General features: G+C 36.5%; 1 protein-coding gene across 5 annotated transcripts in view; it reads left to right on the top strand.

Moving 5' to 3' along the window:
• Positions 1-1,659: 1,659 nt before the first annotated feature.
• LOC139121540 (coiled-coil domain-containing protein 171-like) overlaps positions 1,660-27,020 on the top strand; it is a 34,276-nt gene continuing 8,915 nt past the window's right edge. For 2 of the 5 annotated variants that reach the window (XM_070686523.1, XM_070686519.1), the window contains exons 1-22: positions 1,660-1,797; positions 6,098-6,281; positions 8,055-8,223; positions 9,891-9,970; positions 11,469-11,643; positions 12,623-12,735; positions 12,898-12,986; positions 13,497-13,632; positions 13,851-13,943; positions 14,413-14,573; positions 14,939-15,077; positions 18,117-18,329; positions 19,912-20,001; positions 20,717-20,917; positions 21,427-21,594; positions 22,130-22,318; positions 22,541-22,929; positions 23,280-23,398; positions 24,317-24,463; positions 24,816-25,042; positions 25,780-25,962; positions 26,191-26,382. In XM_070686523.1, the coding sequence (XP_070542624.1) occupies positions 6,111-6,281; positions 8,055-8,223; positions 9,891-9,970; positions 11,469-11,643; positions 12,623-12,735; positions 12,898-12,986; positions 13,497-13,632; positions 13,851-13,943; positions 14,413-14,573; positions 14,939-15,077; positions 18,117-18,329; positions 19,912-20,001; positions 20,717-20,917; positions 21,427-21,594; positions 22,130-22,318; positions 22,541-22,929; positions 23,280-23,398; positions 24,317-24,463; positions 24,816-25,042; positions 25,780-25,962; positions 26,191-26,382 (3,444 nt within the window). In that variant the 5' untranslated portion in view covers positions 1,660-1,797; positions 6,098-6,110. Of the gene's footprint in view, positions 1,798-2,015; positions 2,354-6,097; positions 6,282-8,054; positions 8,224-9,890; positions 9,971-11,468; positions 11,644-12,622; positions 12,736-12,897; positions 12,987-13,496; positions 13,633-13,850; positions 13,944-14,412; positions 14,574-14,938; positions 15,078-18,116; positions 18,330-19,911; positions 20,002-20,716; positions 20,918-21,426; positions 21,595-22,129; positions 22,319-22,540; positions 22,930-23,279; positions 23,399-24,316; positions 24,464-24,815; positions 25,043-25,779; positions 25,963-26,190; positions 26,383-27,020 lie in introns of those variants that run through there. The other 3 variants (XM_070686520.1, XM_070686522.1, XM_070686521.1) reach the window with 3 other exon arrangements.

The following is a 27,020-nucleotide window of genomic DNA, read 5'->3' as shown; positions in this document are numbered from 1 at the left end:
ATTTTTTTGGTTTCAAAAAATATAGTTGAAATCAGTGAACTGAAATATAAGTTTTGGAATACTGTCTCAGATTTATTTTCCTTTGAGTTATACGAAAAAAATACTCCCCAAGTGCCACCAAATAACACCATTTTAATCTCTATTTTTCAAAAGCTCCAATGGCAGGAGGGACACCCCCCTCCTGACCTCCCCCCCAACCGCTTATGCGGTCTCTTGTGGTGCTTTCGCATCACATCTTCCCCCTCTTGAAAAAAAATCCTACAGAATAACTGCATGTCACCAGAGCACAGGATACAGACCTGTACATCAGCCCCTGCCACAGCAATTGGAACCTCCTTCCGACAAAGACCTATACCACAGGGTTTAATCAGGGTCTGTACAGGGCCTGTCGCAGCAGCAATCCATTTTACTGTATAGATATTTAACTTTCCCAATTTTTTTTTTTGGGGGGGGGGGGGGGTCACTCAAATTTTCTGTAGCAGAGAGGGGGGGTTACTCAAACACGTCATGGTTGGCAGGGGGGGTTACTCGAAATTTTGGAGTTTCGAAAGCAATTCCTCCGACCCCCCCCCCCAGGCCGTAAATAATGACGGCTCCCTAAGAGCACACAAGGTACATCATGAAAGGAGCTTTATCTAACATAGATGTATCATTAAGAGAGCTTACCAAACACCATCTTCGCTTGCCAAGGTCTCATGTCCAGGCAGTTTGAAGCTTTCCAATATCAGTTAGTGGGAGACCCTACAGTCGAACAAAGACACATGCAAATGGACAAAGACCTAACACAGGTATATAATGAAGAGAGCTGACTTAACGCAATTTGCCAAATGCATCAACAATGGTAGCCACTTCTCTGACACATTGTATTTCTCAGCAACAATAATGATCACCTATATGGTTTGATAAACATTTGATTTGAGAGCAGCTTTCATATAAACTGTTTCATATGAATCAGCAGGTAGACAGTTCCAGGCCCAGTACAATTAATATCGCTCTTGACAAACATGGCCCTATGATTGTCTTCACATTTGTAGATTTAGTGACATATGTTTTTGTGAATAGCAGTTTTTGTAACTTCATATTGAGAGAAGACCCTGCCCATGTGAACTTACCGTGTCTACCAAAGATGACATGGTGTCGCATTTAGTCCTTGAAATGGACAGTATGGTAGTTTGTAAATGAATAGTGACACTATTAAGTACACTAACAAGTCTTGGTACAAAAAAAAAGAATGTATGAACTCACATTTCTAGAAGTAGGTAAAAATGTAGTTGGGGCATACGATTTCAAATGTGAATCGTTTAATAATGTTTTGGTGCAGAATCCATAAGCAATAACACATTTGAGAAAAACATATGTATGCTGAAATGAAAGTACGAAATGTTATAAATTATTAAATGAGAATAAGTAAGTGGAACAGCCTAAATCCCTATCATAGGTGTAGTACCGGTATTAAAGTTACCAGAGAGTCAAGCCTGATTTGTCAGTAAAAACAAAAGACAAAGATACAAGAACTACAGAGGGCAGTAGTTACCGTACTCCGATATTTTCGTATCGTAGATGAGTTACAGTCCACTACACCCGTGAAAGCACTTTTATTTTGAAAGTTTTGTAATGCTATAGTATAATTCACACCAAGTGTGAATTGTAAAGTCACAACTATTTCTGAAATCTATGACAACCCATAAGCAGGTCATTTGCATAAGAATCGGTCTCTTGTTTACAACCGTTACGCGGGTCAAACAAACATGGCGGCGCTGATGGAGTCCTGGATCCTGCCTCATGTGGCTGTCACCGGTAAGTTTACAGGAAATGTTGTGGACTTTGGTAGAAAAAAACTGAAACGTTGAACGGGTCTCTCCTTACACACACTGTCCAATCAAAACATTTCCCCATATATTACATCGATGCAGCTTGGGCTTGTTTTGCCAACTTTGGAATTTCGAGCTACAAATTTGTAGCATCGGTTAGAGCAAGTTTCGACAAGTTGTGACTTCCACATTCAAAAATACCTCAGAATTCCGATCGCATCTCCGAAGCAAAGACGTCGAGTGTTGAATATCACTACAATCTGGCCTTACTTTAAGTCTGGAGCGGGAGACTTGTCTAGATTCTTGGAATACAGTGGATAATACTCAGAGAGTTTTCCGCTTTGCTGTATTTATTTTGATTCGTTGAGTGACGTTTGTCACTGGGTGGATGGCGGTAGTTTTAAAAGTCGTTTCTGCAATTGTGTACTGTCTGTGACCACGATAAGGAACGAGGCAAAAAGTCCTATCTTCTATTGCCTTCTGCTATCAAGGGAGCTGTAGTGAACCAGCCTTAAAGTTAACGTCACCACAATTTGTAACCAGTAAGTAGAAATCTAAAATTTCACATATCTTAGAAATATGCGTTCTTCAGGGGCTTTAAAGTTTAATGACTGAAAGGCCCCACAATTGCAATATCGCAATCAAGGGGTATTTGAGCACCAGTACGTCCAACTCTCCAACATCACGTACAGCACTTCAAGAAAAATAAGTTATTTAGGCCAAAGCTTATCTATTAAACTGAATACATTGGTTATTTCTGTACAACCCATTGGCACGAAAGAATAAGTTATTATTAAACAAGCAGTGTCAGTGTACAAAGGATAGGAAAATATTTGCTTTCAAACATATTAATAGCAAAATACCTGCATTAGAAATCCATAGATTTATTGAATAAATGAACCAAAATATCTCAAATCCTAATTCTAAAGCTGTTTCAGGAGTTCATATTAGACATCAAGAACCAACGCATGTCCAGTACTCAGGTATAGGTTGCATATGCTTCCAAAGCATTGATTTACAATGCATCTTCTTGACTGAACCCTTAGTGCTGTAATCAATGATGTACAATAACATGTACATCTTTTATTTAATGGTCATAGCCTCTGACATCCAGTGCAGTCCCGGTGAACAAAGGTAGTATGTGTAAATTGTAAAGAATGCTTTATGCTCAAAGTCAAAATTGTCATGCATTAAACATATGGCATACCTTCCATCGTAAACATTACACATTATCTGTAACAATTACTGAGAATAATTCTTCAAGATAGATTTTGTACAGTTATAAAAGAAATGGATGTATTAGAAATATCGGTTTGAAATCATCAGACATGGCACACACTGTCATTTATAGTATTTTGTGTGCAATTTTCTGAATTTCAAAAAATTGTCAGTGCATTACTATATACACATCATCAAATGAACATCAAGTTTTAGTTGTTGTGATCTTGATTGAGTTTTGTGTTTGTTGATTAGGCCAAACAAAAAAAATTGTGCTGTTCCGATAACCCGACCTACCCTATATTTTACCTGCCAACCCTATACTTTTTAGAGCTATGTAAACATGGAAGTAAAAAAAAGAAAGAAAAAACCCGTGAAATCACGCGTTTGTTACTTGGCATTTGATTTTTGCTTGAAGAAGGATATCTTTTTTGTTTTTTTCCTTTTATATGTATGATACATTTTTCTGGAAATGTTGTGGCCAGTGTTTGACGCCCTGAACCCCTAAAACAATGCATATTTAAAAATAAAATTATTTTGGGAAAAAAAAATTCCTGCCGACCTACCTACCCTGTTTTTGAAAACCATGTTATCAGAACAGCACAATTTATTTTTTTAGGCCTTACTAAGTTGTGTAGACATTGGAATGGTTGAAGTACTGGAATAATTTCAGTGAGGGAAACTGAAAATACGAATCAATGAGTTGAAGCCACTGGTATTGTACTAATTATACAAATACCGCTTATGTTGGTATCTTCATTTAAAGGGAAACTGAATTTACAGACTTACATAAAACTTTGATGCAGAACCAAACTTTCAGTTTCATGGTCATGGATAGTAACGCCGCACATACAGCCAGGGACTCAGATATTTTAAGCAATAATGGACCCCCTCCCAGCCCAGAATGGACAAATTTCAGCAACCTTTGCACGAAATATTGTATGAGGCGAAACCATTATGGAGTGCAAAGTTTGCTTGAGTCCAGTATGGGTAATTCCCTGAGAGGGGGTACGTTATAGCTATTATTTTATAGTTTTGGTGATGCCTGTGAATTTGTAGATGTAGAAAACATCTGGGGCCACATCCTGGATAATCAGATACATTATCAATAATAATCTTGGGTTATGAAGTCACTAAATTCACTGGTATTAACAAAGCTATCATATACCGGTACCATACATCCAGAGCAAGTTAAAATCATAGACCAACCATTATCAATGCTTTATTGTTGTTTTGCATTGTACTGTAACTGTCAGACTGTAGTTGGCTTCAGTTCATAAAAAAGAACAGAACAAAATTATTGAAGCACTAAACATAAAACTTTCCTGGTGAAGTGAATGTCACTGTTCACAGTGACAGGTCTATTACTAAATATAGCTGCACACGCATGACATCAGACACCGCTGCTTGAAATGCAGTGTTATAAATAAATGCATGGCTATTGTTTCAAAGCTTGTAGTCTGAGCCAATAATTTTGGTACTCAATGCTAAACTAACAGTCACCTACAAAGTTGTATTTTCATAGTTCTTGCATGTGTAATTTCCAAAAGCGTAATCTAAAAATGTTGATACATATTTATATTTGCATATCAATGAGAGAACAATGATGTTATATGTGAACGGCCCTATTGTAGAGTAGAATTTAGTGATTTTTAGTGTCAATATGAGCAATTTGGTTATTTATTTAGCACTGTTTCAAAGATATTGTGTGACTGTGAGTGGCCGATGCATATCTTGCCTTCCTTTAACACATCTTACAAATCATTTCATCAAATTGGTTTTATACTAGTTATGCTATTAAGGAGGGAAGTTTCCAGACACTGTAACAATGGCCAACTGGATTTAAAACGAAAGAATAATGGTCATGAATATTTTTCAAAGAGTTAAAAATTATGAACATGAATCTTGAGAAACACATGGTCCCAAGTTGTGGAAAATTAAATAGCGAAAGGGGAAGGGGGATGTTGAATTGTTGCCATAGAAATGGTTTCTGGATAAGGACCCCAGTAAAAGAAAACTGTGGTATACTTCACAATGGTTAAACAAGGAAAAAAATTGTGCAGTGTGCTTTAAGTAAGATGTGTTAAAGAAACACCAAAGTATTGGATGTGTGTATATCAAGTAAAAATCAAGTTGTTTTGATATTTGTGATGTAACTTTTATATTTGCATAGAGTAATGAATGTTAATTGATACATTATCCAAGTTACATCACTTCTGTATGAATATGTGTGTTTGACTGAACTTCGTCAGACATACTGTGTTACTTTATACTGATCAGTGTAACACATTTACGAAAACACTCTCACCACTTTTTAACATATTCCTAGGTGAGTAACAGAAACTCAAACTGGGATGAGAGTTTGATTGCGTTCGTGTTCAGTTATAAAATCAGCAAAATCATGGTCAAATTAATCCCAAGCTTTTAGCATAGTTCCAGCGTCACCCTCCCTTTAAAGGAGTCATGAGATAGGAAGGAAAATGAGGCATTGGTGGATTGGTGGAGGTGAAAGATCCCTCCCCTTCTCATCGTCCCATTTACTTGAATTCACTGTCAAGTTGGTACAAGACCACTAATTAATTTCCCATAGGCCACCATATTAGCGTTGAGCTCAATTTTCCTATTTTAAAACATTCAGTCGCACGAATCCTCTTAACAGGTGTTAGGTCAATGTCAGCTTGAGAACTGATGAATTTTTTGTGTGGGCAAGTCCACGGAAATTTTGAGATAGTGATGAAAATAGCGCCCTCAGTGGTGTTTTTGCCAAAATTCAGGCTCATTGCTATGATTTCCATGGGCCTTATAACTCCTTATATTACCACAGAATGCTTCAGCCATCATTCACAACACTGCATTTTGATTCAAGCAGGCAATAATCTTCACAAAAATACTTCAAATTGAAATTCAAACCAAACAAGCATCCATGCAAGCATTGCAACTTGAAGGAACGCACTATTTTTCACCCGAACTATCTTTGTAGATAACAAACCTTGAAGTGAAATAGTGGTTTTGCTCCAGTTGGTACATCTTTGATGACATTAAGTGACCAGGTTCTTTTTTCCATTCAGCAGGTAGTATTTGATGATGTCAGCAACAGCTACAGGTGAAGACACTAATAACATCAACACCATAGTGCCAAATACCATCAGCAGTCAGAGCTTGCAGAAAGAAGGTGGCCTGCCTTCCATGATGGATTCTAGTTTCAACATAAGTGGTGACACCATGTTCACAACGCCACAGAAAGATACCAAGGTATGTATGTCTTTTTTTTTTCAAATTGTGGAGTCATCAAGTTTGGTAAAGGGAACAAAGTTGATGTCTTTTAGTGCATCCAGGGGACTTGCAGATTGGGCTCCGTGCATGCATGCATGAATCCACGTAGATATTTCAGACGTGCCAGGGCCAATTTCTTTTAACCCTTTTCCTGCCAAGTCCATAATCCACCATCAGGTCAAGATGGTTAAAATTAAAGGGGAAGTTCACCAAGGATGATTTTTACATATGTGCTAGCTTTGTGGTGTCACTTACCCCGGAAAAGCTATTTTCGCCATTTATAACTTGCATGATTTTTACAAAAACCGATAGAAATAGTACTTGAAGTTGCCCATGTAATTTGAATCATGGGAAAAAGCGCCAAGCTTGGAGCTTGCATAATGTGATATGGAAGGCACCATTTTCCCATGGGTATGGCATTGTCCACTCACCCAGGCTCAAACCAGGCTGTGCATATTAACATAACTTTTGTTTATACTGAGTATCCTTGCATAAACGATGAATCACTTATAATAAATTGTCCACTGTCAGATTTTGTGTTGCTGTTTACTACTGTACTACTGTGATGGACAATGTGTGGGCCATACCCATGAAATGTGGTCCCTTCCATATCACATGATGCAAGCTCCAAGCTTGGGGCTTTTTTCCCATGATTCAAATTACATGGGCAACTTCCTGTACTATTTTTATCATTTTCGTAGAAAATCGGGCGAGTTATAAATGGTGAAAATAGCTTTTCTGGGGTAAATGACCACAGAGCTACCACATATGTAAAAATCATCCTTGGTGAACTTCCCCTTTAATGAAACACAACGTATTCCATTTGAAGAGTGTTGAAAACATAATACCGTAAAGTTGATTCTTTTTGGACAAAAGATGCTATAACATACCAAGCCAAGTGGGTGAAAATACGTCATGTTTTGGCTCAATACCGCTTTTTACTGACTTGGCTGATGGGGAAGTGATACAGTAATTATTATTGTCTGGCAGGAAAAGGGTTAAACTTGGTACAAGGATAATATAATCTTGCATACACATGCATGTCGATTGATTTTGTTATAATCCAATATGGCTGTCTGGCAGCCATTTTGTTTCCCATTTTCTTCATATCTAAAGGCATTATGTAGATATACCTTGGCCGATTTAATTCAGAATTGGCACAAGGACAACACACAATGACTTACACACGTACACTTAATTATTTTTGGATATCGTATGATACAATATGGCCATCACAAGGCCATTTTGTTGTGAACTTTTCATGTCTTTAGGTATTACTCTGATATGCCTTGCTGATTGAATTCTTGGAAGCTTGGCACAAGAAAAACACATCGTGACTTACATATGCATGAGTTATTATACGAGCCTATGTGATGGGGAAATTTTCAGAATTCGATGGTGACATCATTTTGTTCAACAACCCTTCGATGAGAATGTAACATAAGCGTGACTACTACTTGCTCATTTACGGTACATCCGATCAATCAACAAACACAGAATTTGACTGTGGGGACTGTGTCGTCAACGATGACTTGTTTACATTAGTTTGAATATGCCAGTTTCATTTGAAAATGAAGTACACAGTATTCTGCTTTTACAAATATGACAGATGGTTTGCTATCAAAATATCTCACCTTAGCGTGAATTGTTTGGTCGGAAATATCCTAGTAAACTCTAGAGGGGGTAACCGTAATGATACCTTGAAATTGACCTTGCAAATGATTGACATTTTTCTGACCTTTGCCTTGTCAGGTTGAGGGTAGAGATTCATACCAAGACTCCAGGAGAAGTCCGTTTGATGGATACTCAGCTTACCGAAGATCTCCATCACCGGCCTTGGAAGAGGCCAAGATGAAGGAGCAAATCAGGCAGCTCAGAGCTCAGATCAAACAGCTACAGAGTGAAAGCAACGCTGAGATGGGTATGTACACTCTGAATTCATTCATGATGTGAAGACACAGGTAGTGTGGTGATTTATTTTACTTGTAATGATAAATATGCTTTGTCTTGATGTTTGGTGTCTGGCATGACAGTTTGGATGGTGAGTTTGTGTGTTGCTCAAATGTGTGCAAAGCTTTGATGTTACTCAACATGATATGTTACACAGCCTAACTGTTTTGTTAATGATGTGCTAGAAAGTTGATACATGAAAAGCTAAGGTTAATGAGTGAATGTTATTTTTTAGGGAGAGTTGTTTACAATATAGCCACGTCTATGGTATATTAATAGCTACAGATGTAGAGAATCAGTCTTGTATCAAAGTGAAGCCTGCCCTCAAGTGAGAGCTTTTGAAAAGTTATCGGAAACTCCATTATTTTGATAATTGATGCAAGGCAAATAGCAAATTATCAGATACTGCCCTCTACAGGCAAGGTTTGTGAACTCGATGCAATTGCAAATTTTTCTGATTTGATTGGTTAAAAGTTAGCAATACTAATTGACTCTGATTGGATGGGAGCGACGTGTTATTTATGATGTGTATCAGATTTGGATGAAACCATTCAGAGTCTAGGGGGACAGGTACTCTCGAAGTGGAATGAGCCATAATACAGTAAATGCAGATGAATTGGAATGCAGTAATGGAAAGTGTCAGAATAAAGTGTTTTACTACCATTGTGATCAAGATGATTGCAATACCCAGTCAGTCAAAGGAACAAAGGGTTCCATCAAGAGACGCTCGTTCTGTGCCTTCACCAAATGTCTTTTGTCAAGTTTAAATACATTGTATTCAAACAGATTTATGATGTCAACAAAACCGTATTGTACAATTTCTCTTCTTTTATGTTATTTTGTGTATTTGTACAAAATATTTACTTTTGAGTTGTATCATTTACAAAGTCTCTTTGTTTAATAATATCCCTGCAATCCTGAAATCTGGAAATCAAAATATGATAAATCTAGACAGGATAGGTTTGGTGGAGGAGATTTGTGACAACCGCGTTCAAAGATATGGATCTGAAGAGTTGATGGTGGATTGCACCGCTGTCAGGAGAGTACTACAACTCAAAACAATTATCTGAGATGACATTGAACCGTAAATCTTTTAGTGTTATAACATCTTTGCTGTTGGTGTATAAATTTCAACCATGGCTGTTGTCAGCAATATATATTTCTTGCTGCATTTCGAAGCAATTTATTTTTTACAAAATTTTTCTGTAGTAATCTTAACATCTGTAAAACACTTTCATCATGTTCTTTGAGTTGTTTTTTTACTAAAGCATGTGGGAGTTTGGTATATCTGATGGCTGGGACTCGGTCCAAGTCCATGACAATAGTTATCAGGTTTATAATTGATGTGGGACTGAATGAAGTGGACATATGTAAATAAAGGGACTCCACATAGCAACCTATCTAATGGCTTGGCTTGTCACACAGTGTTATGCAAATTCCTATTGTCAAACGCAGTGCGTTGTTCAACTCAGCGCTGTGTGTCTGGATGGCTGCATGCTATAATACTAGATACTACTGTGTGTGGTGTGTGTGTAGTAATACGCTACATAGCAGACTACACAATGACTGCTACCGTAGGCAGTGCTATCATGGACACTCTCAGCCCTAGAGCTTGTCCAATGTGCGATTACCTTACAGAGACTGCAGCTCAGCTACGGCGGAAGGTCAACCAACTGGAGAGAGATAAAGTTGAACTCACCAGCAGTAACAATGATGAGGTAAGTTGCAATAGATTTCTCTGAGCTGTGAACAGATAACAGATGATAGGTAACATACAGACTGCGTTGATTCAAACACTGATTGATTTCTTGTACCGTGACATCGTTTTAATTGACTTAATCTCTGCCCGGCAATTAGTCGTTCAATTGTCTTTAATCTCAATGATTTCAAGTCGGTGTAGATTAACACCAAGATCTTGAAGAAGACAAGCTACTTGAATAATGAAAGACCTTTTCAAGTTTCCTGCAAACTCAGTCTGCCTTGTTATAAAGCTCCTTGTAGTGTAAGGAATGAATTTGACAGTAGATATTTTGTTATTTCAACAAACAATGTTGATTTTCTAAAATAACGTGTGGATAAACTAAATATTTATCAGTTTGCAGTTTGTCAGAATTTTTCATCCAAATGTGGACAATGATGAGCAAAACAAAAAAAAAAAATTAGAAATTTCACTGATATCAGACCTGTGTGAAAGGTAGACATCTTGGCAGTCTTAGCAGATTGCAAACATCGGGCCTGATCCATAAAAATACTTGCTGAGTGGCTAAGAGTTTAAATGCCAATAGTAAAGTGCTTCTCATAGAATTTGCATCCTGAAATGCCATACCTTTAAATCGACGACTTTTACTTCAAGGGTTGTAGAGCGCACAAATCCATTTGTCCTGACATTGTTATGCTAATGAATTGGTCAATTGTCCTCAAGTTTTTGTTGTTGTGTTCCAAGGCAGTGTCCGCAGACAATAGACTGGCACTTATTGTTAAAAAGCTTGAAGGAACGATAACTGAGCTGATGTATGACTCTTCATGTTTCTGGCCTCCGGGCATGAGATTCCAGTAGCCATGGTGGAGGGACTTGGTGCAGATAATGCATTTGGCACACATGCACCAAGTGTTGTAGTTAAGTTCTGAAACCAAACAAAATAAAACAAAAACAAAACAACAGTAGAAAGAGGTTTCGAGGAGAAATTCCAATCAGAGTATAATTGCGGTCCATGGTTTAATTCACTTATAAAACATTACTTTTCCAACGGCTATTCTTTTCATAATAGTGTGAACTGTTGTATTGCTGATCAGCATACAGAACAATAACAACTCACTGTCCAAGTTTAATTACAAGACCTGATCAATGAAACCTGTTTATAAATGTCTCTGTGTGGGAGTGTACAGCTTTAGGAGAGGTGGCACAAAATAAATGATGAAAGCAACCACTTTTATCCGACGAAACTCAGACAGAAATTCTCTATGTTCCTGTCACTTTATGTGTGCGATGAGAAACCTTTGTACATGCTGTCGGTATGACTTAGTTGTCAAGTAGTCTGCATTTGACAGCCTGTCATAGATTCTGAATTGTTCATCCAGACCAAATTGAAGGATATCCGTAATCGTCCTGCTTTCAAATATTAACCTTGTATCTTAGGCTTTCCCTTCCCGCTACTGCAATAACAGCACCTGGACCTTGAACTTTCGTTGATAGATGATATTGATACTTTCCTTCAGGTGAGCAAGTTGCACAGTCAGAACGCCAAACTGAGGGCACAGTTGGAGAAAGGGGAGGCAACCAGACAGTCCCTACAGTATGAACTGACAGTTGCCAGAAAGAATGTCAGCCAAGAACAAAGACTATCCACCGAGAAAGAATTGGAACTCAACAATATCATTGCATCCAACAAAGGTAAGAAGATTCAGTGTTTTTGTTTTTTATTTTGAGTCATTTGATCAATGTGGATCATTTGACATGAAGATTTTATGTAAAGTGTCTTTGCATTGTTTATTTTATGGGGGGGATATCTTAGTTGACCTTACTAGGTATTACCATAATCTTGTATCTGATAATACCATCCTTAATCATTTGAGTCCGTGTTTACAGTCATGGATTTAGAATAAAAAAGAGGTCAAAAGAGATAAATTAAGCAAGTCATGGTGTTTCTTGAAAAGAATTAGTTAATAAGAGCAGATATAAAAGAGAAAAGCAGAGTACATTATTCTGACTGTACAGTTTATCCCCTTTCACCACCATGGTTTTGTCCAAAACCATTGTTATCAATGGTGAGTTTGGACCTGTCTACAGGGAATTGGGGGATGAGCAGTTTAAGTGTGAACAGAGGAGGAGAAATAAGTGTCAATCTACACTATTCAAACACAAAATGTGTCAGCACTGACAGGCATTCGCTCTCTAGTTGAAGCAACAGTATTTTCCATGTAGTGTAGCTACCATAACATTTCTATTGTGCCCCGGGTTTAACACCCAGTGATTCACAACTAATAAATAGTGATGACTTTTCACCCCTGACCTTGTGACCTTTAATTTGATGTTTATAGCCAATAATTGGAATTTGACAGTTGATGAATCGTTGGCACGCTCAGAATTTATTCTGTGCTATTAGTGATCACTTTTTGAAGAGGTAGTGTACTATGATCACAACGAATATGATTCTACATCAACTTGGTGTGAATGCCAATTTTAGATATCTTTACAATGAATTCAGTACACCCTTGTATTGGCAGCAAACAACACTGATAATTGTATTTTAACAGCATACAACTTCCTTGTTTGTATATAATGTATGGTTTGTTTCATGTCACTTTCAACACCAAGTAAACTCTTCAAGACCTCCAAGAATGATTTTAAAATAAATTCTTTTATATTTCAGACAAAATTGCCGAGCTGACAGACCTCATTGAAGATCTGCAGCGAAAGTTAGAAAATAATAAATCATCTGCGACAGATGAAGAAGTTAAACTCAGGAGAATTATCGATGAAAAGGTGAACAAAACTACAATCTTGAAATCTGAAAATCTCAATTTTTCGTAAACTAACTGATAGATGATTTCTACAGATTTCCTTGTGGTTTCAAATTTGAAAAAAAAATTATAACATACATATTTATGTACTCAAAAACCATTTGTGTGTATTTGATGTTCTCAGGATGCAGTTATTTCCAAATGCTACGCGGAGCAAGATTTCCTACAAACTGAAAAAGACAAACTTGAAATTGTCATTCAAGAGAAAGACAGGTAAGTGTACCACAGTTCCAAAAAAATCAATTTTCATGGAAAATTTCATGCAACCTGAGTGCTTCATGATTTCTTTCGTGTTCTGTAGTGTTGTAGAGAGGTCAAAGTCCTCAGTATATTGATATCCACTCAAACATTACACCCTCTGTAAAACGGAAAACTCAGTGACATGAGTAGGTGATTGGTTGTCAAGCAAATCAGTTGTCTTCTGTTTTGTTTTCTTGAAGTGCTTGGCAGTCTTGACTTGTTGCCATTTGAAAATACCAAATCAAACATTCCATACTGAATGCCCAAGAAGTGTATACTTTGCAGAGCTATTCATTTTACAAATTTTATTTTACGAATTGTGTCATTGGTAGTTTCTGTGGTAGTTTCCTTGGGAAGAGTGTTCGTCATAGACAGGTTTCTAGTTACAACAGAGCGTGATTTTATCCATAGAATATGAACTATGTCATCCTCAAGTGTCAGTCACTTTTTCAAAGTATGTATGTAATCCAATTTCTTTTCCAGTCTATATGCTGATGCTGAAGAGAAAATTGAAAGTCTAGAGATTGAGAGAAATGCCCAGACAGATACAGTGCGACGTCAACTCGGTGATCTGGAGTACGCTGCTGAGAGAGAAGAAAGACTGAAAAAAGAATTAGAGGTGACGTACTATTTTCCTGTCTACTTTTTACCATAAATCAGTCATTAAACCATCAAAGTATTCAGGCTGTATTGTGTTTTGTACAACATACTGTTCATATTCTGTTCAAGATTTCTGTTACTGCATATTTCGTAAGACAATTGAAGTTTGATTGATATTGTGTGTACTGTTCTCTAAATTTCGCCCTTCAAATTAATTTATTTGGCTGTATTCTACAGGTTGCAATCAACAGGATTAAAAGCCTAGAAGAGAATATTGAAGCAGAAAGGGCAGCTCACCTTGAGTCTAAATTTAATTCAGAAATAGTTCAGGTAAGTTCAAGGTGATCCTTACAACCCATGATATAACATGATAACAATACAAATTCTGAAATGGTTTGAGTCGCACCAAGACAGACATCCTAGTTTGAAAACAAAAAGTTGCTGGTATTTGAGATACAGCTTTAGGGTGATAATGACGTTATTTCGTTTTTCATATAGTAAAATCTTGGTTTTGACACTTTTATGATTATTTTCATATATTAACAATATGTGAGCAAGAACCTCGATGTTTTGACATTATTTGATATCAGTAAATTTGCTGAATTTATGCCCTTCACAGAGGGTGTACACTGAGTCAACAATTTGACAAGCCTTATTTTCTGATATTTTAAAATTGCTGTAAAGTATCTTGAATGCGATTTCTTGATTATGATACACAAGAGAATAACACTTTCATAATAATTTCAAAGTGTTTGATCACTTTGTAACTTATTTTTTTTAATGATAATCCATGCTGTAGCTGAGAGTACGAGATCTTGAGGGAGCCTTTGAGGTGGAGAAGTCCGCCCACACTGAAGCTAACATGAACATCGATATGATCAGTAAACAACTCAAAGAAGTTGAAAAAGCTTTTGAAGATGAAAGGAACAACAGCAAAAATCTCAAACAAAAGTTGGAACAGTAAGTCATCACAGTTTAGATTTGGGATTTTAAAAGCTTTTTTCATTTGATAAAACTGTTTTCAACGAATTATTACTGAACATCAATTATCCAGATAACATGTCAATTTTAAAAGTTAGGTTTTTTCAAATTTTAGCTGAGGGTTACAACAAACAAAGGAACAAATAAGTAAAATAGAATATAAGATCAAATTTGCGAATAAGCAAAGATATAAAAGTGCTTCACGAAATTTATCAAATTTTACTGATTTTAAAATCCAAGTTTGAGATCTTTAGTTATTTTTTGCTGTTTTATGATAATTTTCCAATGTTTAATACACAGATATGAATTTCAACTTCTTGGTTTTAATTTTACTCTTTCACCAGAGTGACAAAAGAGTACGCGATTGTGAAGAAACAACTGACTGGAGACTTAGAAGACAAGAAAGACATCATCAATAATATGTCTAAACAACTTGAACTTCATCAGAAGAACTTTAACGAACTCAAGGAAGAACTGAACAAGGTGGTATACAAATTCAACTCACTTGAGAATTGCAAAGATCCGTCCTTGGAGGTGCCTCCTCATGAAAAGTATACTCCAAACAGACTTCCGGAGTACCATGAGATCAATGCCTTTGATCAAGTACATCCGGATACCAGTTCATTCCGGAATGAGTTGAAGGGATCTTCTGTTGTTGACTGCAATGACATCCCAGAGTTAGACCAAGAGGCACGGGAAATGTTACCGGAAAATTACGAACTCTTGGATCAGTTTGTTATTGTCATGGACAAATTTCGGTATTAAACGTTATATCAGAGAAAGGCAGCGTTTTGCCTGACTTATCTGAAGTTCTTGAGAGTGAGACAAATATTGAATAAATATAAATGAGCTCAATGCCTTTAGTGTAAGTTACCCCTCGAAATAATGGTAGGAACTTACTGTGCTACTGCTAACATTAAAGTTGATGTTTTATTGTGTCATACCATTTACACCAGAGGGGTGACGCAGTGTCGCTATGATTGAAAAAAGACACTCTCTAGACCTGATGTCTGTAGTATGTATTCTGTACACACATCATGACACCTTTTATAGAATGAGTTGTACTGACCAAACAACAGAAGACAATGGGATCATTCTAAGTAACGCCAATAATAGGTGGAGAACGTTATACATTATCTTTTTACATCATGCACTTTGCCTTGCCATCTCATGACACATGTAAACACATATTCAAAAGTTTCTTTTGGGGCAGAAATCTTGATGTAGGACAGATACATAGTGGGTATTCATAAAGAACAGTGCTGGAGGCAGTGCTGATCTGTAATGACACATGTAGTAGGTAAAGCTGGCGTAGAGAATAGAAAGAGTTCTTTTCACCAGGGGTTAGTCAGTATGTGTGGCCGTAAGAATCTCTGGAGACTGCTTCATTATAATAGTGAGACGCTTCACCCCCAAGAGAATCAGTGGACAGTTTGTGACGGAATCCCCCAGGGCTGCATGATTCTAATTCAGTCAAATGTTTCTGTGTAAACATCCATTGAATACAATACACCTGAGGCTGGGTTCCAAGTCAAGCTTGTCAGGCTTTTGTCATGTTTTACAAGGATTGTGGAATTTAATTGAAAAAAGTCTTGCTTGCAAGAATTTTAATTCTAACGTTGGAAATAAAAATCCAGGGTTTCAATATTGTTAACGTACATCACTGAAAACTTCATAGTCAGTTACAACGTGAGACAGCAAGACAAGCTTCTATGTTACGCTGTTTTCTGCTGTTTCTTCCAAATACTGGGCATGTACCATTTTACATGGAAATTTTGTCAGATTTCTTCCATTTTATGATGACATTTACAGGATAGAGTATTTTTGCTCATGTACTGGTAAAACTAGAAATTGAAATTGTTTGGTTCATCGGTAGACAAGATATCCATGATATTCTCTGAAGTTCATGGCAGATCACATCAAGAGATATTTGCAACCAAAACAAACGGTAATAATGACAGATGTAGAGGTCATAGTCCACAGGCCAAAGGTCATTTGTGGCACAGTTAATGACATGAAAATCGTTTTATTTGACTTTGTTTTGTGGTAACTCTCTGATAAAAATCCAGACTTCAAACAAACAAGAAGCCCCTCCCCCACATTAATGTAGCGAATGCCCCCACCACTCAACACAAAGAGAACTTATTATTTGCCCCTTGGAGAGCATTTTTTTTCCATAAAGCCAAGTACAAGTACATAAAAATCAATGTAACCATTTTCTCTTTGCAGCCAAGCACAGGTTCGACATGAATGTAAATCACAAACTCATGTATATATGTCAATATGTATAAAATGCAGGGCATAGACTAAGTCTTTCTGGCTTCTATTTATAGCAAAATTCATATCATACCAAAGTTCATTGCCTTTCCGGCGCTGACCCCACCAATACTCATTTCACAGATAAAAGACACATCAAGCAATTCTAAATGTTTCAAGTTCGGTACCACCCAAGTGTTTGAATCTTTTTAACTAAAATGGCAAAAAAATGCCACATTGCATTATTACACACTTTAGTCAAATGCACATTAATATTTATCCAGACCAATATTTATGTAATATATGTACATATGTACAGAGAACTTAATAAAACTAAATCAGCATAGAATGAACTCAATAACAATTAAGTAAAGATTAGTCTGTGTGTATGGTTGTCAAAATTCCACACTTTACATGTTATGATGAAAATCCAATCTTGACCTTTTTATACATTTGATCCTGATGGAGATATAATATGCTGAATATACAATCAAACTATTTATCCGTTTTATCAGAACTTCACAAATATCAACTGAAATAACAGCTACTCATCCATGTAAGTTAATGTTGTAATTCCATTTTTTACTCTGTCAGTGGATATAAGATTATTAATAAAATATATATTCATACATTAAAGTTGTGGTTCATGTCAGTGAGTCAAGCCTTTCATCTCACACTTTTGTCCGTGTCTATTGTTTAAGTGAAGAGGGCCACTTATCTGTAGCTGTTGCCACGGTGACGAAGGTATGGAGTCATTTTTGTGGAAGATACCATTTTAAGCTGGGGAGGGACTTGAAATAAGGAGAGATGCTGTGTGACTCTTTTGCTGCAATAAAGCATTTTAGGGGATGAGTTCTTTGTATTTGCCAACAAAGAGAACTTGGAATTGTGCCAAATGTCAAGCTTTGGTGATTTTTAAACGGACAAATCACAAATTATCACTGGCTTTGTAGGGCTCGCTCTGAGTTTTGCATGTGAATGGAAAACGAGGTGTCACATCCATGATCATAGCTTTTAAGACAGAGTTCCATCACCATGGCAACCTGAAAGAGATGGTTACGGAATGTTTCAATAAACTGCAATTCAAATACCAAACATTTAAGTAGAACTTTTAAAGTCCCATTTTCAACCTTTCTTTGGAATGATCCATTGTCTTTTCTGTGCTTGGTCAGGTCAAGTCATTCTCATTGAGGGATACTGGAAGCAGGGTTGAGGGGGTTATGAGTGACTGTTTTGACAGAAATTGTTTAATTTGTTCGTAAACAGGCTAAGAAAAGGCAAGTATATCTAGAGGAGACCTATGGAGGCAGCATGCGAGAACTGGAACTGCTTTTGCACAACTTTCAAGTTGACGGCAAAAAGAGAGCTCATGAAAGGAAGCCCAGTAAAGACAAACCCTTGACACCGTCCTTAGTTCTTGAAACACTGAGACACACACTCATGGATTATCAAACTAGGCTTGATGCCACATCCAGTGAAGTAAGTGAAAGGTCAAAGGTCAAGTAATACAGCTGAAATCTACGGACCGAGTTCACAACAACAAAAATAAAAACTTTAAAATCCAATCCTTGCTTTTCAAACTTCACATTATAAGATGTTTTATTTCTCCCATTGGGTAATTAATTTTCCATGTAATGTTTTATCATTCCGTGGTATCTTGGTGATAACAGATCTCTTCTCTTTCAAACTGAATACAGTGAACGCTTGAATCAACATTTCATCGATGCGTAAACTTTATGTGTGTATTGACTGAATTGAAAAAGTTTTGGAATTTTCATCCATTGTTCCTCACAAGTCTTAGCAGTAGTTTGACAGATATTTCTGCGTGTCATAGCTACTGTTGTTGGTCAGGGCAAATTTAAAAAGTCTTCTTTGAGTCAAAGTTTGTTTACTCTTCCACAAAACATTGCAAGACAGGGAGGGAGTACGCACGGTTTAAATGGAATAACACACCTGTGTAATAACAAGAATATCCAGTACTCCTTAGGCAAGGCATGGTCATCTCATTGATGTTCTTAGTTGTGTACTTGCATTTCGTCTTGGTGTGAATACACTGACCTGATCAAGTTGAGACATGAATTGACTGACAGTTACACTGTGAACCCAATGCAGTGTAATTGTCTGGTAGGATCTCTAGCACTGGCCACAATCCAAATCTGACGCAGATTCCAAAATGTTGCCAAGTTACTGGTATTGTCGTTGTTGATGCCATTTAATCTCAGGCCGGTGTGAAAGGACTTTGAAAGTAGTGTTTGCGATGATAAAACTGTCATAGTTTAACCACAAATAAACACCACACACCTTGGTAGCTAGTCTTATTATTGCCTACCTGAGAACCAGTTTTCAGATTATAGAAAGGATGTTCAGGTTTCCTAAATTAGAATTTTCTTCAAAAATGTGTGAAACGGATTACATAGATTCAATTTTCGCTGAAAGAGTCATGTCCTGTTTAGTGATCCAATTATCCTACACTTTCTACTTTGAGAGAATTCTTATTGCAGCTAAAACAGCAGAAATATAAAAAAAGAGTATAATTCAAAATTATTGTTATGTTGTGACTTTTGGGTTTTTACATCAATGGTCATCACTGCTAAACGAAATGCCACCTTAACTGCAATTTCAAGAGAACAACCTTTCTGATTAAGTGATTATTTTCTCAAAAGCATTCTGCGTCAGATTTTTTGATGTGTGCATGGGTTGTTTAAACTGAAAGTGGTTGATGTCTTTGAAATTATCAAGATTAAGTTCATAGTCAGTCCAGATCACATACTTTACCAAAGTATGTTGTGGTATTATCAGGGCAAAATTTGGACAAAATCTAACATGCAAAAACAGTTACTATCAGACTTACATCAGTATGACCAAAGAACCGTAATTATGAAAATAATTGTCATGATCTGAAGTTATAAAAATGTCTTATCAAACACTGAATTCTGCTGTTGAAAAGTTACACACATTTCTTTATATATCTTGGGGTACTATTTTGACAGATGCCACTGATAGTGTTATATCTCATCAATATTAAATATTTCTTGATTCTTATTAATTTTATCCCACACAGTTGAGTAAAATGAAGACACATTGTGAGAAGTTATCAACTGAGTGTGATTCCTACAAAGAGATGACATGGTCCAGAAATAAAACAGTTGAGGTATGATATTTACGTCCCTTGTACTCAGAACAAAAAAGCCTCTCCTTTCAATTAAACAGCATGATGAATTATTTACTGTGCATTGTCTGTCATTGCCATAAGTTGGTTTAGCTCCGTTGGTGTGTTCTGTGTGATTGGATCAATTTAACTTTGGTGTTGTGTTGATGGGCTTGTATCAGAGGTATGATCAAGGTCCACATTCTCATGGTGAGCTCTTTAACTTCAAGGCCTCCTGGACAGTCCCGGAAAAGCCCTTGAAAATGAAATGGAATCCTGGAAAGTTGTAGAAAGTTGAGAATCTGCCCAGAATTTTGAAAAATGACAAGATAAAAAGAGGTGATATAGTAAAAATGATATGTATAATGATATGAAAAAAATATATTGTATAAATAATATCAGGAAAATGGTATTTTAGACTCAAAAAGTCCTTGAAAATGCTAAGAAGGTCGTTGAAAGTCCTTTAATTTTAAGTGACTTTGAGTGTATGGGACATATATGATCATGTCTCACTCTGGACTGCAACTGTTTCCCATTATTCACCATTCAATATTCAGAATTGCTAAATAAGTGAATTTAGTTGCAACTATAAACCTTAACTTCAAGTCATTTATTCTATATGATGAAGAATATTAGAATTTAACCGCAACTTTAATACTACAAATATGTAGAGTTAATGTTGCCAATCATAATCGCACATTTTTATCTCTGATAACAGCAAATGCAGAAACGTCTGGAAGCAACCATCAAAGAACTGGAACGTGTCCGCAGCGAACTCACTGAGAGTGAGACTAGACTGGCTGCGTATAAACTAGACCTACAGAAAACAAGTCATAGTTACGGCAAAGAGAAAAACAAAGTACAGGACCTGAAGGAAGATATCGGCAGACTGAACAAACAATATCAGAATGAAGACGAGGTGTGAAGATGTATTTCATTGGTCATCTGTAGTGACAATGATAGATAGTAAAGTGACGTTAATGTGACGTTTCAGTTCGCGTTTAGATCAGTCAGTTATGGATATCCCTGATCATTATCTATGAAAATTACATGCAAAGTTCAAGATAGTCACCGAAAGAATTGTTCAGCCATAATGATTTATAGGATTTTGTTATTTTCTTTTATTTTGGTGTCTGTTGATAAAAAAACAAAAAATTAAAGTTCACATCTATGAACAACATACATGATTGATGAATATATTTCATTTAAACTCTCTCTCTATATATATATTAAGGAAATGTTGGTAAACTGAAAATTCAAGATTTAAGAATTTTTCTGACTTCCCCTCTGTGCCACACGTCGACCTTTTAAACAGGGTTCATACACCTCCTGGAAAGTCCTTGAATTTTAATGCCTCCTTAAAAGTCCTGGAAAAGTCTGGTGAAATAAACTTGGATAACTTTGTTGTTTTTGGTTTTGTCTCCACAGAATAAGAGAATCTATCTGCACGGTTTGTATCAGAGAATTCTAGCAGGGCGTCCTGTCTTTGAGAACTCAGAGCAGTCCATCACAAAGTTCACCTGGGATGAGTTGAGTGTTACTGTACAGGAACAGATTGCATCCATGATGACAGCAATCAACAGAGCACAACAAAAAGTAAGATTAGAAAATATCCTACAGCCAGAAAGTTTAATTAAATTCTTCCTGGGAATCACTGCTTCATCTGCAGCAAATGTATACTGCAATTGTTTTACATTTAGGGCGTTTTTGTTTGGCATATTTTTACAGTCTTTTGTTTTCTTCTTGGAGCATTTTGGAAATGTTCATCATACATAATGCCTCTATTATTGTGGACAGTTTGTAAAATCTAGACTCTAAGTCATCAGTAGCAATGTAACCAGTGGGAGATTTTGCTTGTTTGTAAAAAAAATTTAGAAAAATTTTGCTGGCTGCCTCTGTAGCTTTGCCAAAAAAATCTGAGGAACAATGATGTTTTTTCTCTGGCCCATAAAATCATTTATGTTTTTCACAGATGTATGTGTTCATATGTAAATATTTAAAACGTCTGTGACACACGATTTATTAAATATGTTGTATATTATTGTTACTTTGATCCTGTTTGTTTACAGCAAGTACATTCTCATGGGTCATTTAATATAAAATAAGCAATAATGTAATTTTTTTTCATCAGATACAACATCTAGAACAGGTGATTCGAAGCAAAGACGACACAATGAAACAATTACAGATCAGCCATGATGAGAATGTTGAAAAATTAGCAAACGCCAGTAAAGAAAGGGAAGATGTCTGGAAAAAGGAGAAAGATGAATTGGAAGGACACTATAGTCAACTGTTAGCTGAAGTTCATACAAGGTCAAAGGTGAGCAGTTGTCATGACTACCAAGTTTTTCCAGCGTCCATCTTGTTTTTAATATGTCTATGAATTGTCACCAACATGACAATTCAATTTCAATTTTATGCTTACATGAGGATAAATTTTTGAAAATATGACACTTTATGAAGTTTTAGTAATTACTTATCACACTTGTACATGGTATTGTTTTTCTGAATTTTTGCTGATATTTTTTCCTGTTTGTTGTAGAAAACACAAGCTGTGGCAGATCAGGCCTGGGAGAAGTTACGACACACTGGTTCACTGCGAGAAGGTCTAGAATCTGAATGTGCAGAGTTACGCAAACTTCTGTCCCAATCACAGCATGAACATTCATCTCTACTCAGTACATGTGCCCTTCTGATCGGCGCCCTCATACCTCTCTACAACCGTGCTACAGCACTGTCCAATCAGAGAGATCTGCTGGAGGAACAGCTGGGACAGTGTCACACTTTCAAAGAACAAGCAAGAATCCTTGTTGAGACTTTATCTCAGGAGTTAGGGGGCTCTGAACAGGAACCAGAGGTTAAAGAGAAACCAGCTAGAAATGCTTCGTTGTTATTTAGATCTGGAGCGATTGCTGTTATGGCGGCTAATAGGTATGTATTTGATATCAAATTCTATGCATTATGTGTCAATATTGTCCCAGAGAAAATTTCAAAATCATGCAAAGAATTACAGCTCTTTTTATCTATCTATCATGTATCATTTTATCTCAAGCAAAGATATTATGCATGTTTTAAGAGTACTTTTTTAAGCTCTAACCATCTGCCAACATACTTGAGTTATCCCATCAATAAGTATTCAGGCTTGAAGGCTGTAAATCATAAAGAGGTCACTTTATGTTGAAATGATTATGCAGTTTTTGTATTGGTTGGTGATAAAAGATACAAAACAATATTACAATGATGTATAAGTCATTACATTTATATTTATTATTTCTTTGCAGATTGAATCATTTTGTACATAGTAGCCGAAGAGTCTTTACGTCGTATGATTTGCCAGGTAATATGACATCAAGTGTGGTTTGTATGAGAGGAGGACAAAGCAAAGAAAAACAATTTACAGGTAAGATGTACAGTATGCCCTGCAGCAACGCAAGTGAATTGTCATCCATAGAATGATAAGTAGTCAGACTGAGATACTTCAACAAACTATCTGTACAAGAAAAGGTTAACCCTTTGAGCGCCAAAGTCAATTTTTGTCACCTTTAGAAAATATACTCCAGTGAATTTTTTTCAGATTTTTGTCAAAATTTTGATAACAAACTGTAGCCAATGAAATGTGATGTCCATTTGGTCCAAAATTATCAAAAGATTATAGAAAAATTCATAAAAATTGGTAAAATTTTGCACTAAAATTTTGGGTGGGAGAAAATTATAGCGCTCAAAGGGTTAATCATTATTTCCTGACTTGCAGAATCTGCAGTGTTCAATCGCCTTAGAGAAATTAGTGAACTACTACTAGTGCAAGTGGAGTTAAGTTCAAAGTTACTGTGTTGGGAAGGAAAGGCAACTCATCTAGATATGCTCTGAACTTTGAATACTAGTATAGCAATTGTGTGAAAACCAATGTATTTGTGCCTATGGGATGCCTTCAAATTACAGCTGTAAAAAAACAAGACTGTCTAAATTAAATACCGTGGTATTATGAATATGAATTTGCATGAATTATGAAGCATATTGGTACATCAAAAAGTCATATTTAATTTCTGTGGCTAAATTTTAATGGATATCAAAAAAAATAAAATTTACAATTTTTCTGAGAGTGTGACTTTTTAAAACAGGAATGTTGCATAATAAGATGCTTTTTCCTTAGTCTTCTTCTATTAAATATGTACATTAATCATACACAGAAAATCAATAGGTGATGTAATACAGACATGAAAAGCAGCCACAAACCTTGAAACACGGCTCAGAAATCCAATTCAGTTGTGCTAACAATTTAAGTTTTACATCAAATTGTAAATGATGATTGCTAACACAGGCGTTGGTCTCGGTGGTGATGTCACAGAGCAGAGCGGTGAGAGTGCAAACCAAATCCTAGACTGGCTTAGCAGTCCAAATCTATTGATGACCATACTGGATTCAGTGGCTGATCTACAGGAAGTTATCAGCAAAACTTGTGTGGATGGTAAGAATGGTTAGAATTATCTTTTGATGGAACAGTTCTTTTGTTGTCTGTCTTGAAGATAATACCCTGTCATCAACAGACTCATTTGCTGTCGGATTTGCAAACTTTACTTTTCAATTTATTAATATAACTAGCATCATATTGATGTATTTGAGCTGACAGAAGGGTTATGTTATACCAGCATGTGGATAAGTCCAAAATGTCCAAATTGAGCACTTTTCAATTAAAATGTTCAATTTAGGAAGGAATTTTTGACAAAATTACAACTAGAATTTCACACAGGACTTTGTCTTTTTTCACAAATTGCAAACTTTGCGATATGCTTTTATTTATTACTGCACTCGATTTTCAGACGTGAATCAGCCTGGAAGTTCTAAGTTGGTCGTCAGCGCGGCCAGAAATGCGTTTGGCAAACTTATGACAAAGTTGAGACCCGAATTCGAGACGGCGACTTTGCAACAATATCCGGTACATGGATTCCGTGAGAAGGGCTCGCTAGTAAGACAACTTGGCCACGGATTAAACAGAGTGTTGGCGCACGATTCTATGGCTGGCAAACTACAACTGGCATCAGCTCATGTGAGTATTCCTAGCCCATCACCATTATTGGCAAAGTTGCTATTTCCCGATGAACTTTTCTCTGATGTTTCATGTCAAACATTGCATCATAATTACTGTTACTACTATGTAATTAGACTGTAAGTTATCTCCTAGCAGGGATTTCCTCCCTTATGCTGTACTTTGATGTATCTCATACTTATGTGCATATACATCCATGAAGTTCATCTCTGAAAGTGATTCAGTTGTGTAATTTAGTTCTTCAAATTTTCTTACTTTATTATGCATTATGATTTCTGATACCATTACATATCAGATTCCATGAATGAGGTAGAATGTGCCTCGGGAACAGATACTCAAAGTCTTAAATTTCTACAAATCTTTTTCTGATCTACAATTTGAGGGGGCTCATTTTAGAGCTCTTTGAGTAAGAAAAATTTTCACAATCTTAGTCTTTTGGAAATCAGAAATGTTATTTTTCTCTTTAGAGTTAATACAGGAATGTGTCCATTTTGATTCTTTTTTGAATTTCAAATATCGTAAATGCCAGGTAGTTTATTTCACCAATACCATACTTTGCACATTGACCCATGATTTCTATTTTTGATTTGGTAAGAGAATGGCTGAAAGTTTCATTGAGGATACTTCGAGCTAAAGTTTTAATCTTTCACTTTCGAGGCGCAGACTATACCTTAGCTACTGGTAGTTTACACACGAAAAATTTAAAATATGCTTTACTATTTATGCTTACCTCACAGCAAACCATGGTAAGCCTACAGAAACACATCCTGGAATTCACACAGAGGCTTCATACAGCTGAGGTCGATAGGAGAGCTGTCAGGCTTGATAATGTACAACTTCATCAAGAAAATGAAGACTTGAGGATAGAGACAACCAGATTAGCTGCCTTTGAAGGAGAAGTTGTCAAACTCAGGGATGAAGTGAGTGTACTCTGATATCCTAGAAAAGTAATACTTGAATGGAATTTAAAATCTTTATTTTGCCTTGTGTTTTTAATTCTAAGATATTCTGTATCATGTGAAAAATGATTATAAGCAAAGGGTGAATTGGTTCAGCTAGTTATATATGACCTATGACATATAATTATTTTCAATTAAGTAACTCGATATCATGTGACCTCTTGACCTTTGATCCATGTTGACCTGTAGGTGAACAACACTGTAGCAGTGGAAAGATTTGACAGTATATGCCATGAACTGAACAACGCTTTGCAGCGGGAACAGCAAGCACAGGAATTATTGAATGAACAGAGCAGCCAGCTAGAGGAGCTCAGTATCAGATTAAATGCTCATTCTAATGAAGAGTTGGAAAGAAACGCTGCTATAGCCGAGGCTGCTAAGGTATGGAGGATATGAGGAATATTAAATATGTGTGTGTGCTGCTAAGGGCAATATGATAACTTGTCGATGTACAGGATTAAAAAAAAATGACTCAACAATAAAGACATGGTTGATGAGAAAATACAAATGAAATGTGGGAATGAAAAAGCTTACATAAAATGTAGCTTAAAGTGATGTTTTGATCTGAGAATCATGGAGAGCAATAATCTTTTTACAGCCCTGAAATGGGTTTTGTAGACCAAGGTCATGTGCTAGAAGGGTCTGAGCCTGTGAGGGCCCATATCTGTATAACCATGGTCCACAAAATACGTGCCAAGGCCGTAAAGGTTTAATCATATGCCTTATGGAATGGCAAATATGTTGTTACAATTATATTCTGCTAAGTTGCATGCGATAATGAACATTTTTCACTGTTTGAATCTTGCGCTGGCCTTGCTTACATGTGGAACATTCACAGACAGCAACTTGTGTAGTAACCAGCATGAAGGTAGTTCAGAAATGCATATGATTGGCCATATTTGGACAAAGTGCGCCTGGGCGCAGTATGGGAAATTATTACGCAAGTGTGAGGGTGTTTTTCCCCATAGCGGTATTACACAGGAACGTGGCTTGAGGTATATGAAAAAGGCTGATATTTT

This window comes from Ptychodera flava, chromosome 21 (genome assembly GCF_041260155.1).
Source record: "Ptychodera flava strain L36383 chromosome 21, AS_Pfla_20210202, whole genome shotgun sequence".
NCBI lineage: Eukaryota > Metazoa > Hemichordata > Enteropneusta > Ptychoderidae > Ptychodera > Ptychodera flava.
This window is presented reverse-complemented; position numbering and strand designations above follow the sequence as displayed.